This window comes from Vigna angularis, chromosome 2 (genome assembly GCF_016808095.1).
Source record: "Vigna angularis cultivar LongXiaoDou No.4 chromosome 2, ASM1680809v1, whole genome shotgun sequence".
NCBI lineage: Eukaryota > Viridiplantae > Streptophyta > Magnoliopsida > Fabales > Fabaceae > Vigna > Vigna angularis.
The window spans coordinates 69,057-85,743 of NC_068971.1; the positions used below are offsets into that span (position 1 = coordinate 69,057).

General features: G+C 35.4%; 3 protein-coding genes across 7 annotated transcripts; 1 reads left to right on the top strand and 2 right to left on the bottom strand.

Annotated features, from left to right (window-relative positions):
- On the top strand, positions 1–2,118 carry LOC108321696 (leucine-rich repeat protein 1). Its single transcript, XM_017553523.2, has 7 exons — positions 1–274; positions 383–515; positions 677–748; positions 902–1,045; positions 1,117–1,188; positions 1,292–1,363; positions 1,780–2,118. The coding sequence occupies exons 1-7, from the start codon at positions 184–186 to the stop codon at positions 1,856–1,858; spliced, it is 663 nt and encodes a 220-aa protein (XP_017409012.1). The 5' UTR covers positions 1–183; the 3' UTR covers positions 1,859–2,118.
- Positions 2,119–4,031: 1,913 nt separating this feature from the next.
- On the bottom strand, positions 4,032–7,657 carry LOC108321694 (uncharacterized protein At2g33490). Of its 4 annotated transcripts, none has more exons than XM_017553522.2 (10): positions 7,309–7,657; positions 7,105–7,177; positions 6,931–7,008; positions 6,770–6,831; positions 6,614–6,682; positions 6,391–6,419; positions 6,100–6,307; positions 5,760–6,002; positions 5,122–5,175; positions 4,032–5,025 (listed from the first exon to the last, which is right to left on the bottom strand). In XM_017553522.2, the coding sequence occupies exons 1-10, from the start codon at positions 7,438–7,440 to the stop codon at positions 4,060–4,062; spliced, it is 1,914 nt and encodes a 637-aa protein (XP_017409011.1). In that variant the 5' UTR covers positions 7,441–7,657; the 3' UTR covers positions 4,032–4,059. The 4 variants fall into 4 exon arrangements, with proteins under 4 accessions (XP_017409011.1, XP_052729795.1, XP_052729796.1 ...); XM_052873835.1 differs by having other exon boundaries at positions 7,105–7,215; positions 7,309–7,449; XM_052873836.1 differs by lacking the exons at positions 6,391–6,419; positions 7,105–7,177; positions 7,309–7,657.
- A 2,127-nt stretch (positions 7,658–9,784) lies between these two features.
- On the bottom strand, positions 9,785–15,814 carry LOC108321718 (pyruvate dehydrogenase E1 component subunit beta, mitochondrial). Of its 2 annotated transcripts, none has more exons than XM_017553560.2 (15): positions 15,663–15,814; positions 15,360–15,397; positions 15,218–15,277; positions 15,055–15,135; positions 14,917–14,943; positions 14,765–14,827; positions 13,745–13,831; positions 11,746–11,871; positions 11,461–11,594; positions 11,257–11,329; positions 11,073–11,138; positions 10,902–10,940; positions 10,684–10,808; positions 10,487–10,601; positions 9,785–10,254 (listed from the first exon to the last, which is right to left on the bottom strand). In XM_017553560.2, the coding sequence occupies exons 2-15, from the start codon at positions 15,381–15,383 to the stop codon at positions 10,186–10,188; spliced, it is 1,089 nt and encodes a 362-aa protein (XP_017409049.1). In that variant the 5' UTR covers positions 15,384–15,397; positions 15,663–15,814; the 3' UTR covers positions 9,785–10,185. The 2 variants fall into 2 exon arrangements, with proteins under 2 accessions (XP_017409049.1, XP_052728797.1); XM_052872837.1 differs by having other exon boundaries at positions 15,360–15,443; positions 15,663–15,790.
- Between the last annotated feature and the right edge of the window lie 873 nt (positions 15,815–16,687).

The following is a 16,687-nucleotide window of genomic DNA, read 5'->3' on the forward strand; positions in this document are numbered from 1 at the left end:
ATTCCATTCCAAAAGCATAATTGCATTAAAGAAAGAGGAAGATTTGGTCTCTATTACATGTTTTTGTTATTAGTATTATTACTATTAGGCGCACTTCGACTACAAATAGAACCATCAATTGGTGTCAGCCGGTGTGAGGGGTGAGGCTCTAAAATCTCTACCAACTTTCAGGGCTGCTACTTCATGGAGAGGAGCATGAGGGTACCTTTTTACGTTCTTGCAATTTTTCTTCTCCTATCAGATCCTTTTGCTGTTATAAATGCAAACTCTGAAGGTAAACCCACCCTTTTGTATGTATGCGTTCCATATGTATCCAGCCACAAATTTTGAAGAATCTTGTCACAATAGTATATTCTGCTTTTTTGAACTTGAAAACGAACAGGTGATGCTCTGTTCGCATTCAGAAGAGCTGTGAAAGACCCAAATAACGTTCTGCAGAGCTGGGATCCAACTTTGGTGGATCCTTGTACATGGTTCCATGTTACCTGTGATGATGATAAGAGAGTAACCCGACTGTAATTAACTCCATCTTGTCTTTTCAGTTTCTCACGTTTTTATTTGGAATGTATTATTTGTATTTTTTATTTTATTATGTATTCTTTGTAACATGTTTGTTTGATAAGTGTTGATTATTTCACTGGGTTGGGTTAAGTCTGATAATTGCGTACTCATGCAGGGACCTCGGACATGCAAAACTGTCTGGTCATTTGGTTCCAGAACTAGGGAGGCTCCAGCGCCTTCAGTTTCTGTAAGCGCCGTAGCGAAGTTTGTATTTATCTATTTTCTGAAAATGTCTGACAGACATCACTAAAGATCAAATATGAGGGTTTATTTCTCCAAAGTTCCTTTTTGAATGTGTTATGCAAAGACAGAACGTAAGATTTGGTTTGCCAATGTGCAGAGAACTATACAAGAATGATTTGAAGGGTCCAATACCAAAGGAACTTGGAGACCTCAAGAACCTGGTTAGCTTGGGTCTCTACCAGAATAACCTCACTGGCTCCATTCCCGCCAGCCTGTCCAACCTCTCCAACATCAAATTCTTGTAAGTTAATTAAAATAAATAGCAAGTGGACCGTTCATTAAGCATAACCCTTTTATGATACAATATTACAGGCGGCTCAACAGCAACATGCTCACTGGAAGAATACCGAGGGAACTCACTAAGTTGGGAAACCTCAAGATCTTGTGAGTCTCTCTGTCCTACACTTTTCAATATCATACATCTTTTCATTCTGCTCCGTCAATTCTAATTTCTCACGTTTAAATTCGTTTTTCTTATGTTATGCAGAGACCTATCAAACAACGATCTGTGTGGTACTTTCCCTACATCCGGCTCTTTTTCAAAGTTCTCTGAACAAAGGTGAGTCCATCTAAAACTTATTAATCTGAGTACTTCACAAGGTCGACTTCGTTACTACTTGGAAAATTGATATTATTACTTGCACAAATTTTGTCACAGATTCTGTAAATAAGTTTAAGCCGCTATATCTGCAGGGTGATAACAGTAATAATAACATATGACTTGAACTCAAATCATTGGTGACAAGAAATTATATAAATACCATTAAAATAGGAACATGGCTAGCGATTATAATTTACGTTTTACTTTTCGATGCTGATCATTTGTAGAATTTAGCTATTACTTTCATGCTTCTATATAACATTGATGACATTCCCCTGTTATGATTTCATGCTTCTCTTACCTCTAGATCCATGCTCAAGTAGTTGATTTACATGTGTAAGAGCATGAGTTAATAATAGTTTATATTCCTGCAGTTTCAAGAATAACACAAGACTTAAAGGACCAGAATTAATGGGATTCGTCAGATATGATACTGGAGAAAGCTGCAAATGAAAGACTATATCTACCAAATAACGAGGAAGCCAATCTCTATCGTCCAAACAGCGCACATCAGAAATGTCTATTTTCCTTGCACTGTTCCAAATTACCAATATTATTATGCATTGCATTCGAATTAGGACATCGATAATTCTTTTCATGGTTTCCAAATCTGTACAGCTAGTACGGATGGTTTGTGATGCCCATTTGTAATATATAGATATATATATAGATTAATTATAATGATAATGACAGAAGCAAGTTAAATTTGGGTATTTGGATTTGGCATACATGTTCTAAACAAAATTACCCCAATGAGTCCACAACAAGAGTACCCATTTGTCTGACTTAAACCAATTCTACCAGTTCATAGAAAATGCCACGGTACCTAGCTAGTGATTAGCAATTTCTTGAGTGGTTCCACACCTGCTAGAGCATAATTGCACGATGTTCCACTTCATTTCTCCCTTTTTTATTATTGCAACGTGAACGTTTTATTAACCAAATAATGACTCAACAACAAATGCGACATTGTTACATTACATGAATTCTATTCTCTCTTCTCGTCCACCTCCACCAGATTGCAGACAAATCAAAAGCATGATTTATGAATGCCAATCCAGAAATGAATCGAATTCTCGGAGAATTGATTTCATATGTTCATAGAAATGTTTAGTTAAGAAAACATATGAAAGCAAATTGCACTTACTGAAAGGTACACAGCTTAATTAGACAGTTGGATTGCTCGTAAAGGCGAGGCATGATTGATTGGTTACCGTCATTGCATGAATGCATATCTCAACAATAAAGCCGATGGGCATTTATTTCGAAATAAGAAAACAAAAAGCCCATAAGGTTGAAATAACAATGAATATGACAGACAAACGAATATATACATCTTTGCAACTAAGCAAAACTTAACCTAAGTTTTCTTGGCCCTACGCTTAATTTGCCAGGCCGTAAAGGCTAACTTCAGATGTAAGTAGAATTAGTCTGCACAAGTATCCATAGACTATACCTGGATTCATCGCATAACATTAGACAAAACATGCACACACATCCCTGAAAAACAGAAAATGAACATTAAATCATATGTAAGTTAAACTAAACTTTCTAACAGTATTGGTAGTAGGAACAAGGAACAATAATAAAGCAATATATAAATCTTACAATGGTAATATCAATTAGTTTGGAATTGAAATTTCTCCAATGCATTATAAAAACTGGCCTATCATGTCCTAAATTATTCATCCTATCAATTATAAACACTTCCACCTATTGCACATGCTATTTTAAGGAGAAGATGAAAAAAATAGCTATGAAGTGAGTTTCTGCATGTGTGACCTCATTGTAAAGTACTTGTACATAATAAAATAGTCCATTTAAAATAGACGATGCTTGCACCAAAAATATTCTCTATCCCAACGTGCATTTCCAGTAGAGAGTATTTTGTATGAAGATTACATAGTTTATTTTGTCATATGCCAAACTATTCCAAAAGTTTAAACGGTTAGATAAAAACAAAATTTAGAACGCATCCCTTCACCCAAATGCCCTTTGGGTTTGAAGCATGGATAGTACATAGTTCCCCATGCCTTGTGATTAAATTCGACACTTTATTAGAAGAATGGGAGTGGCTAAGAGAGATTAAGGTATTGCCGGAGGAAAAGGAGAGAATAAAAACCGAACATTATGACATTAGAATTGACTTCATATGATATGAAATATCATGTTGCAATTGCAATACATAAAGCACTAACCCTTATTTATCCTAATATTTTATCATAATCCTAATTAATTAAGTCTAAAGTGATAAACTCACATACTCCAAATTACACTAAAGATACAATAAAAAGTATTGGATATTTTTCATTCGACAATTGTACTCCACAAGGGGGAATTGGAAATCATTTATATATTGCAAGAACTTTGAAAACAGAACTCGCTCAATAATAGGTGTCCTATACACAGGCTGTTACAAGTACGTACTAACCATCTCCATTTTATCCCATTCCAAACCAGGAAAATGGAGACAGAGGTTTTGCCATCTATAAATAAAATTTCAACACTTTCTACGTTGTCTAAATTTCACAGTTAAAAAAAAAAGTTCAAATAAATCCAGGAAAACAAAAATAATAGAAAATAAGAAGAAAAAAAGTAAACAAAAGGCCCTGGTTTAAAAAAATACCTCCGGTCTAAATATCTAGACAGCAGCCTCAGCAATCTGATGATGGCTGACTACTAGATAATGCTAGTGGTATCAGAGGAGAAGCAATAGTCTCAGATATAGATGATCCATGAGAAGAATCTAGTGTTCTAGGAACATGTAATGCTGCAACTCTAGCCCCACTAGAAGGTATGGAGAAACTACGAGCCATGGCCTGAGGTGGCATTGGCAATGGAGATGCAGCACTTGATGCAGCCAAATTATTTGCAGAGGAAACCTTTTGACCTCCAGACAACAAAGGACCAGAATGTCCCACCAAACCTAAAAGCCTTGAATTGGATGGGAAATTGGTTGGAGGCCTAGGAAGTTCATGAAGCTCACTTATTTTGGGTGAAGACACTAGAGTGGGAGAAGCAGTGGGAGATACTTTTGGAGATGATGACCGAGGCTGAGGGATTGAACTTGGCAAAAGAGGTCCAGAGAACAGTTGAACACTTTCTAACAAAACTGGTCTGGTAGGCCCAGGATTACTTGTCAATGGGCCAGAAAAGGCATATCTTTTAATCTTTTTAGGGTGAGCAGAAATGTAATCACGATTCGAGGATAAAAGATTATCTGCTAGAGGAAGAGGCAATCTCGTGGAGGCAGTATTACTGTTACTTTCCTTGTGTACTGACGGAGCACTTCTGACAATGGAACCAGAAAATTCATCACCGCTATCTTTTTCATGTTTCTTTTGTTCTAATGGGGATGAATGCCACAAGTTCTTTGTAGGTTCACTTAAATTTGCCTGCACTTTGGAAGGTTTTGGATTATTTGAACTTGAAGAGATTGAACTCTTAGCATCAACGGGTGTGGGTAGCACATATGAACTAAACTTCCGAGATAAAGATGGGCGCATCTGTCTCAGTTTTTCAATTGCATCAGGTTTATTATCCGCAAAAAGCGGGGCAGATTGGCTCCCTGTCCTAACCCTAAAGGAAAACAAATTCCTTTGAAGTTTGTCTAAGTTTTCCTGCAAACAGAGCAAAAGATTCATTGTGCATGCCCTTACGTACTTCAAATTTAGAGGCTCAAAAATAAAATTGAAGATAATAGATGTCTTTTTTACCTTGGCAGTTTCGGATGTAAAACCTCCAGGAGCTGTAACTTCCACTTGATCCAGCTGAAAAGAGGTGAACACGGATAAGCACCATGTCATCAAGATGAGTAATATAAGCTAATTGTAGTGTTTTATAAACTTTGAAAACTAAAAATATATATATTGTTCAGAACCAAAATCTTCAAAATCAGAAGTTCATTACTGAAAACTTCCATGGCATTTTCATGCATTGATCAAAGAAGTTAAAACCCCGTAGTTTACTTGAAGAGGTTCTTGCTCAATTGTCCATCTAGCGGCATTCTAATTAAACTGTATTACTCGTGTGCATAGAGCAGTTAGTCACAATTAAATAAACAAATATGCAAAACTTTTGAGCTTAAGACCGTAAAAACAACTTTGCCCACAACATAATCTCTCTCCACGAATTTAGTCATTCACTCATTAATTTTGATTTCACACATATACAGCATGCAGTAGGATTCAAACCCTTCAACGACCACCACATGAGTGCATAATCATTCACCTGTTCCCTTTTGCGTGTTAGTAGATGTAATTTTCCAGCCTTCACTAGACAACCATTTCTAAATAAACTCAAAACACATAGGGGAAGAAAAAAATTGAAGATCCTAGTTACTTAAGGTAGTCACCTCCATGGAGTTTCGTGACGTAGAAACATCTCGGTCTTGTTCAGTTTGTCCATAGTCAAAACTCAGCTCACCATCATCATTGTCATCATAACCACCACCACCATCATCTCCATCGTCACCTTCATACCCATCCTCCTCTTCAAGACCACTGAACTGGTAATCAATGTGCTGCTGTTCAGTTACAGATTTTACATGTGGTTCTACTGTCTCAAGGGACTTGACTGCTTTCTTGAAAAAACACAACTGTTTGGGCACAAAAAGAAAGCAATGGTAATAACATAAAAAAAAAAAAAAAAAAAAAACTCCAATTCTTACAAGGAAACAGGGGAATGTGAAGAACCTGAGAAGCATGGTGACGCGTTGCCTGTGTTAGAAGACTACGCGATTGTCCTTGCTTCAGAGATTTCAATCGGAAAACAAATAAAGTAGCCTCTTCATCATATTCATCATGAGCAGTTTGCAACTGCTGCAAAGAAAAAGTTTCCCCTTTCCCGCCTTTAGACCTGCCTCCTTCTCTGTATCTTGCTACCATATAGTCATATACGTCTCTGCATATCATATGACACAATAACAAGAAGTATATCAGTGTGACAGTCAAAGATAATACCAGATCCAAAACATCATTTCAAACCTTTTCTCATCACATTGCCGCTTCATCTCCTGGTCGAGTATTAAAACAAAAAAAAAATGATGAAAATTACAAAAAGGTCATCCATGCAGAATACAAAAATAAAGTTATTCTTAGGTTACTGCAATAAGAAAAAGTTGAATCTGAAAGTTGAACGAGAGCGATGCATGACTAGGTTTGTGTAAGTGCAATAGATAGAGATATAAAAAAGATTAGAATTAGAAACCTCAACAATTCGAAGTTCATTCAAGAGAGACTCCGAGGGAACGGTAATTGTCTGAATTATATGAGAACGCTGGAATGGGAAAGAAAAGAGTAATGAAAAGCAGAGAAAATAAGAAGTAAAGATAAAATGGAAATAGAGAGAAGATTAGGAAGTGACGTAGTCATCTATTAGTTTGTGGAGTTTGAACTGAATTTTGCCAAGCGTGAGGAGAAGTTTTCCTGCAATAATAGAATAGAAAAGAACAAAGGAAGGGGTTAGGAAAAAGGTGATGAAGTGCGTGCGGAAGTGGAAGAAGAAGTAAAAGAAGAGTATAGTGCCAGTTTCATCTGCGTGGTCATTTAAAGCGGTCTTCTCGAGAAGACAAGAGCCCATGTCTCGCAAGGACTCAGAGAATTCTGTAAGAAGAGAATAATAGACGATATGAAAAGCATGAAAGGATGAAGAAAAGAAAGAATGAATGAACGAACGATATTCCAACGTCCCAACCCTACCATAGGCACTGCTGGCGGTTGCAGCGGCGGCGGAAAGCAAGGTGTCATAGCAGTCCCTCATGTCTTGCATATCCTGAAGAGCAATTCCAAATCAATTCCATCCGTCAAACCCTAAAAGTAGAGATGTATTGTATGATAGGGTAGGATATGTTGAAGAAACATAGATGGAAAGAGAAATGCGAATGTGGAGGCGTGCGTGCGTGCCTGGGTGGCCCGAGCAAGCTCGTCAAGCTGGCCCAGAGGCTGAATGGAGTTGGAGGAGTCATCCTTGCGAGTGCGGTTGTGGTTGTGATTGTGAAGCGCCAGACCTCGCAATTTCTTCAGAGAGCTCTTCATCGATGTCTTGCAATCGTTTGTTCTAATAACTTTTGCTTTGTTTGTTCGTAACGAATGAGGGATTAGAGTGAAGAATAGCAAATGGAAATCGCCGCCAACAACGACAACGAGGAGGTGGTCAAATCCCCTTCCCCATCCCAATCAGACCATTTCTTTCTTCAACCGCTTCCTCTGCTTACGCCATCAACTCCTCCCACGCAAATTCCACCACCCCCAACCTTTCATTATTTCTATTATTATTATTATTATTATAATAACCACTATTATTTATTTTTAATAATATTGTATTTCTATTTACCATTACTATTATATTACACTATAAACCAATTATTCCTAACCTTGTTCTTTCTAGCATATAAAATAAAAAATGAAATAAACATGAGTATATATATAGATAAAATATCTTGTTTAATGAAAATAAACAATACCTAACCATTATAGAAATATATGTGTTTACATTTTCTATAATCACTTCTTTCTCCCTCTCTCAATTCTCTTTTTGTCATTACTCCATCCTTGATAATATATCTCCCATTGCAGAGATCTATGTGTTCTTCCTCCCTACACTTCTATAATCACTTCTTCCTCCCTCTCTCAATTATCTGCTTCTCATTACTCCATCCTTCTAATCATTGAATTATACTATAAAACTATTCACTCAAAATACTTTCGTTCACTTGTTAAAAGTCAAGGCCACACCTTCCATGCATACAATTTTTTTCGATTTCTTTTTTCTCCAGACAAGAATCAATACAAAATGTTGTTCTCCAAAATGTAAGCTTTTCGACTTTGACTTTTAAAATAACTGCCAAACTATTTTTAAAAATTATGCTCCCTAACTAAAACAAAGACACTTTTTTTAAATTAAAATACTTCGTACACAGAATATAAAAAGTGACACCGAAGCTTCTAAAATACCATTTGTCTGCAAAACTAAATTATTTATCACATTTTAACTCCACTCCAAGAATAATGTAATCGAATTTGATATCATAACTTGCTTTGCGAAAGTGAAGTCAACTTCATACATGGAACAAAATGGTTTACATTTCAGAGCATATTTTGCATGTAATTCTTGGCTATTTTCTAGTAATTAAAGCTTAGATTTTATGTATAACTCCCCAGTTTTACGGTTCAGGACATTTTGTGCTTTCTGTGAGATTTTGTTATAAAAAACCATTGGAAACAAATAACATGCAAAAAGAACTAAGAAAACATATTTTGGAATTTATGAAAGATTTTTTATGAACATATGATCACTTAAATTTTTGTTCCGAACCCAAATACATACAATACAATCAGTATATGTGAATTGAGGTATTCTTCACCTTCAATTTTAAAATTCTTTTACAGTCATGTCTTTAAATACATAAAAAGGTTAAAAGAAAAAATATATTTAAATTATCATTCATATAAACTCTTAAATGATTTAAGATTATTAAATATAATAAAACAAATGTTAATTGAGGTCTTAAGGAACCGAGCGTTTATATTTGAAACTACTTTTTTCAGTTAAGGGCTAAGAAAAGGAGAATTTGTATTCGAAATAACGATTTCATACCCAGATACAGCATTAATATTCTAGTAAAGCAAAAATAAGAACAGAACATTTTATCATGTCAAAACGGCAAACAGAATAAAACTGAAAAGTTATGGATGAAAATAAAAGGGAAGAAAACATTACATTTTCAAATTCAGAAAATAACAACTTAGAACAAACAAAAAAAAACAAAGTGTTAATATATTTTCCTTCCATTTTAAATATTTATCCAATTATATAATATTTTTTACGACTTAAAAAATTAACCCCATCTTTTGTCCTTCAAAACGATCTCTCAAATGTGATTTACTATTGTCAGTGACATATTTTAGAGCATATAATTAGGTTTGCGACATCAAATTTGCCAAATTATCTTCCATTGTTAATACATTGACATGATACTTAATGAAGTTGACGAACAATTATATCAAATAGCAACGTCCAAGTGATTTCTCAACACATGATTCACGGTGAAAAGTTCCCATAGATAAAAGTTAAACTCGTTTACGCAATGGGTAAGATAACTGGAAAAGGTAACATTCGCAAAGAAAGTAAGAGGAAATGGCAAATGGAGAAATTTCTTCGATTGACATTAACAGCAGCCAATATGATTTCGTGGATATTGCTAACCGAAAGAACGGCAGAGAAAATCGATAGTTATATAAGTAGTTTTAGGGGGTTCACGGTGACTAAGACCAAGCACCATTCACAACACATAGCCTTGTTCTCCCCAAGGATACGGACCTCATGTCAAATCAAATATCTCTAGCCTGCCAAGTAACTAAAACAGTAAATGGAATTGAATTAAATAAGAGCTAGATCTTTTGCATAGAACTGGTCCACTGGAAAGAAACTCGATAATGTATTCAAAAAATTGACTACTCAGGTATTGCCAATCAGAAACCAAAACACAGAAGACTTCCCGCCCTGTGTTATTGTTTTCCAAGTTATTAAACTTAACTTCCTCCCATATATATGCTGGCTGAGAATGGGAAAAAAATGTATGGCATCTGTGAGTCCTGAAAATTAGGAATATACAACAGAATTTTTTAACCAAAGCCCAGCATAACCCGCAAGTTAAAACCAGCATTCTTTGGTTGTAATTTCTTCCTGCTGTTTTATGGTGGAAATTTGGGGGAAAATTGTTTTTGGTACATCAAGGATTACCAAAGAACTAATCAGGACATGAAAGTTTTCCAGAACTTTCAAGCAGCTGCAGCCAAAGGCACCGATCTGTGGCATGCTCTCTTCGCAGCTCGAACAATATCTTCAATCTGTCCATCCACATAAACCAGAAAACAAATCAGATTTAAATTCTCTATACACTTGTACCAAAACCTTGAACAAATTAACATCAATACTCGTGTCACACAAGACCATCATGTCCAGGCTATCACTACACCCATTCAAAATAAAAATACATTTCTGGATCAAAATAAAGAAAAAAGATCTTCCAAAACAAGTTGACACATTCAGAAGAAACAAATAATATTCTACAATCATTACCTGTGGAACAGCCAGTCTCTCCAGGTTAGCTGCGTATGGCATAGGAACATCAGCCCCAGCAATTCTCTCAACCGGTGCGTCAAGATAACCAAAACTCTCCTCAATGACAGATGTGCTGCTCAAGAGAAGTATACACTCACATGATTGGCAAGAGTTGACCAGAAAGATACAGAGAAAGTTAATGCAAAGAGACAAACCAGATTTCAGCCCCAACACCATGCTGAGGAAACCCTTCTTCAACTGTCACTAGCCTGTTGGTTTTCCTGACAGAAGTATTGATCGTTGATCGATCCAGCGGTCGGATTGAACGCAAATTAATAACCTATGTGGATAAACGTCATTAACCATTATCATAACCCAAATGAAGTTTTGCAGAAAGCAGGGAAAGTTCATTACTAACTCTGGCAAATCTTACCTCAGCGCTGATTCCTTCTTTAGCCAGTGTCTCAGCTGCCTAAAACACCAAGAAGAGATATTTAAGAATGTTGTCTACTTTGGTAGTACAAAAGGGGTTAGAGATTTTTAACTTTTTAGAACAGCAAAATATTCATATCTACACCACAAAAGGATCTCACGGTAAACAAACCTTGAGAGCATAGCCAACCATTTTTGAATAAGCTGTAATAGTTACATCTTTTCCTTCCCTCTCAATCTGATAGTGATAAAATGCGTGAAGCAAACATGGATTCAGTAAGAATGCATTATTGTGTAGTAAATAACTAAATATGGCTCTAGAAACAAGGATTCGTACACTACAGATAATTAACTACCTTTGCTTTTCCTATGGGAAGGCAAAAACTGGAATCAAGAGCTTCAGCCGAAACAGGGAATGACTCACCGTATCTAGGGGACATAGTGTACAAATTAAATATTCTTCGGAATAATAATAATAATAACTGGTGTTAAAACTATGGCAACTTATTTCACGGGTAGGGGGTTGTGTGGGGTTGAGAGAATCAAGCAGCAAAACTTACAGCAACTCATTTTCAAGAAAAACAACAGGATCGGGGTCCCTTATAGCAGCTTTAAGCAAACCACGTGCATCTTCAGATGAATACGGTGACAGGACTTTCAACCCAGGGCATGAAGCATACCAAGATGCATAACACTGCATAAAAGCAAAGTTGTAGATACATAGATGAAATCTAAAGTATTTATCAGTTCTCCACAGCTCTAAAGCAGAGTACATTCAAGGCAGAATTTAACGAAATAGTGAAATAAAGTTTGTACATAAAAGAAAGCAGCTTGTAGAACCATACTTGAGAATGCTGGGCACCAACCCCAGCGGCAGCACCATTGGGTCCTCTAAAAACAATAGGTACAGATATTTGCCCAGCAGACATGTAATTGGATTTTGCGGCAGAATTAATAATATGGTCTATTGCCTGCAACAATAATTAAAATTCAATGAGTGGATAGAAGTTAAATAATTAATCAGCAAGCTAATAAACCAAAGATGACACAGCTGGATACCAGACAAATGAGGCTAAAAACTAGGCATAATTACACATGTTGATACAATATTCACCAGAATTAATTATTATTCAATATTCAAGCTACCAGAGGCCAACATTAAGATTGCAAACACAAGGCCCTACTTCACGCAGAGGATTGTCAAGTAACCAAATTGCAGCAAAAAAGCCTGTCATCTAATAAACTAAATTGATTTCTATGGCATTGATGTGATGTTCAAACTATTTTTTAAAACGCTACAGAATTGCTTTATTTTTAAAGTCAAATATGATTGGCACTGTTAACAATAAACTGAATCCCTCTTTTGAATACTGAGATCCGCAGCTTTGCCCAACAACAAATCCTTACGTTTATATCTTTAACAGGGTAGTCAGACACAGAACATTAAAAGCATTAAGTCATCCCTGCAATGCACAGAGAATTACTTCAGGTTTTCATAGAGCAACAATCACAAGCCCAAAGCATGTAAAATCTTGATCACTATTGGTGATTTGTCATGTGACTCCTCTAGTTGTATGCCATTTACTAGCATGCATTGTTTTTCACATCCCCGCCCCCTCTAGTTTGAGATTGGCTATTATCCATTGTTTGCTGTTGTTTTCCAGCAACCTGCTGGTGTTGACTATTATCCATTCTTGTCACCTCGGTGCACACTTGGACAACTCATTTTTGCTTTGATGCTCTCTCCTTTTTGTGTTGACTAGTTTGCACTTCAGAACCCACATGATGCCATCCCTCCAACACATCAGAGGCTCAAACTTGTCAAGGTTTGTGATAGGCACCCAGATTTATTTAAAACTGTAAAGATTTCCAAGACAGGTTCTTGGATGTTCACCCAGAAAAACTAGACAACTTTATTAACAATGAAACAAGCACAGTAATCTAAATTGTTACACTAGCCCTGGTCTTTCGAGAGGACCAGACTCTCCCTAGCCTTTCCTTTACAAAACTTCCTAAAGGTTCTTGGATGTTCACCCAGAAAAACTAGACAACTTTATTAACAACGAAACAAGTACAGTAATCTAAATTGTTACACTAGCCCTGGTCTTTCGAGAGGACCAGACTCTCCCTAGCCTTTCCTTTACAAAACTTCCTAAAAAACTGCTAAAAACAACTGCTTACATAGACTTTATAAAAGTCTGAGACAACAAAACCTACCCACAGACAGTTATAACTGTTTGTCCCTTTTATATCTCCTAATAAACTAAATCATACAGTTTTTCTTCTGCTGAAAACCTTCCCTTTGTACCTATCAGTTTGGCACGATACTCTTTTCGTCCTTAAGATCCTTTGTTGCCAATAACTTATTAATTATTAAAAATTATGCCTAAGAAAATGATGATAATATTTTGGGACTATCATCATGACATCTATTTATGAATGATGACTATGCTTTTTACAGAGTAATTTTTATTTTTTGACCACTTATATGTCTACTAGAAATTAATTATATCATTTATCTTATATACTCTTGTGCAAAGCATTTTTGAGTTGGGTAGGCACACCTATATCCTGATTATTAACACAGCCTTACAGGCAAGTCGACATTTTTATCCTTGAGGAATCAATCATCATGTATTGAAAAAGTCAACTAAGTTATTCCTATCACTAAAGAGAAAACTCATGCAATGTTATCTAATCATCTTCATGTACAGCCAGGTTCACATAACTTTAATACACACACACACACACTTGCATAAACTAAGTGCTGACTCTGTAAGAAATGTAACACTTAACTCCACACTAAATTTAACAAAGAAATGAGGCAATAAGATATAATCCTACCTGCATGGAGAAGTTAAAAGTCATAAACTCCACAACAGGCCTTAGACCATAGTAAGCAGCACCAACTCCAATACCAGCAAACCCAGCCTGTATTATATTTCACAAAAAATTATGTAAATCCAACACATGCAACTGTGCATAAATGCTGTTCGTTTTTGGGCAGGGATCGGCAGTTAAGTTCAATTCATAAAAGTCAGTCTGTTAATCTCATTTTTAAGATGGAGAGCCAACCATGGTATTGAAAACAGTATTCAAACACAGATATTAGAGTACAATGTTATAGCGAGGAGCTGAAAAGATCAATTTTCATGTTCAATAAGCAATCTGTTACAAAAAGTGAAAAGCGGCACACATGGAGAACACAAAAGCCAAAAATAACATCCCATTCTAATTCCAAGGAATGAATCCCGAAGCCATCATATTATTAAAGCTTCAATTTGTTTCTTTTATAGGTTGATTCCACTAATGACTCTTTGAACATATTAAAGTTGGACCTTGGCAAGTTCAGAGAGAAATTCAGAAGTGGTTAGATGCCAAAATATTACAAATTTCATTTAGAGAAGATTCAAGGTGAAACACATGTGCTTTATCGCAAACTCTAACTCATAACATTGTGCTTGGGTTAGTCATGCCAGCTTCTTGGTAATTCAGAAAATGAAGAATGGCAACAAATAACATTAAAGGGTCGGCTTAATGTATAGTTTGAGTTCATCATTTGTTTTATAATTAAATATAGGTTTTTAACCAAAAATTGAATACTTATGAATTTCTTACTGCGAAATTTTTTTTTCTTTCTTGAATGGTACTAGATCTAATAGACTAAAACTAGGATAGGGTTAGAGCCTCAAGAAGTACCAAATGTGTCCAATTTGCAACCATTGTTACCTAATAGTAAATACAGTGAAGCAGTGTAACGAATTGAAGGGAGGGACGGAAGGAGATGGTAAATAAGTTGCAAACCAAATGGGTGGATAAGTATGAAGTATGAAAGAGATACGAAATGTGCGCAAGGAAAATGACCTCAGTGATTGGGGTATCGAGAACCCTCTCAGGGCCATACTTCTCGAGCAGCCCCTTGGATATCTAAAATGAAAGAAGAAAGAAAATTAATAGGTAATACACAATGGTATCGAATTGTTAAATCCAGAGGTTGGCAAGACAAGTAAACTAACCTTGTATGCACCCTGATATTCCCCAACCTGCACTTAATCAGAAGGAAAATGAAGGACCAAACTTAAGAGAAGAGGGCAAGGGCGAAAAAGAATTAAAAAAAATGTAAGAGAAAATAGAATAGAATATAAATGGATGACCTCTTCACCCATCAAGAAGACTTTAGGATCAGCTGACATTTCCTCATCGAGTGCGGTGTTGAGAGCCTCTCGAACAGTGATCTGCAGCGAAAGACGTGAATCTGAGAAACGGAGGGTTCGGTTGATATCTAATAAGAGATTAGATGAGATCAATAATACGAACCTCTTTGGCGGCAGAAGAAAATTGTCTGATAGCGGAGAAGGCAGGGCGAATGCTCTGAGTCTGCAAAAAAGAGTGTGCGTTCTGTTGTGTTCATCGTATGAAGCAGAGTGAAATGCAATTGCAATCAGAAAAAAAATATTACCTTGTGCTTTATTACACCGAACATCTTGCTTCTTTGATCTTCAATCAAGCAAACAAAAACAAGAAAGACACAAAAAGTCGTAATCTACAACGAATTTCATTTTTTATATTAAAAAATAAAAAATTAATCGACAAAATGCGCGAGAAGCAGATATGAACAAACATCTATGGCGGAAACAACGACCCTAGAACTAAGTAAGAGGCGCGTGTGAGGATTCAAAGAAAGATCTGGAAGAGGATGCCGAAGAAGATGAAGAAGAAGATGAAGAAGAAGATGAAGAAGAAGATGAAGAAGAAGCCGCACCTGTAACTGTAGCTGGATCCGATCGTCACTAGCCTAACGATACCCACACAAACGAGTATGAACCAAACCAAACAACCCCCACACACCCTTTTTCTCTTGCCCTTCCTCCTTTCTTATTCTTTTCAATATAATTATTTATTTATCGTTACACTTTTCTTTTTTTATTTATTATTCAAACTCGGTTTTATTTGAATATCGTAAAATAATTTAGAATAAGGAAATTTCTCAAAGTAGAAAATGATACTGATAAAGAAATTATATTTACTAAAAATCCAATATTACATTCTTCCACTTTTTAAAAAAATTTAACAGATTTTGTCCCATTGAGATTTGTTTGTATAATTTTAGAATAATGCTTTTAAATGCCCTTAAAAATTATCTTTTAAAGTATTAACTAAAAAAGATCAACCAAAGAAAAACCTTAATTATAAAAATTAATATACTCGCCAACCACATGGGTTGAGCGAGGTAGGTTGGTGAGGCAGGCACAGGCTGCTGCTGTTCATCCTCCCTCACGCACAACAACCCCATTCCATAAACAACACTTGTAAACTTCACATTAATAATTAAAACAAAATTCTTGATAATATATTTTTCCAACTAAATCAATTACTTTTGTACTTTAAAATATTCCACTTTTAATATCAAGAATATTAAGTTTTAAATATTTGGTAAATTTGAATATTTTAATACGAGTCTCTAATAAAATATTTTATTTTATTAAATACTTGTTTTTTTATAATTTATTAATTAATATTTGTTATTTTGTTTTTTCATGAACCAGGTAATTTTTCTATTACTTTATATACTTATTGTTTATAAGTGTATACATATATAATAAAAAAATAACTTAAATAATTCATATATTTCTTATAAATTTGTATATTTCCAATACAATCTCTACTAAAGAACATGTATTTAAGATATTTGTAACATTAAAGCAAAAGTAAAACCTTAACATATTATCTGTGTTTGAATACAAATTGTTATTTCAACACATGTAAAATAATAATTATATAAATTTA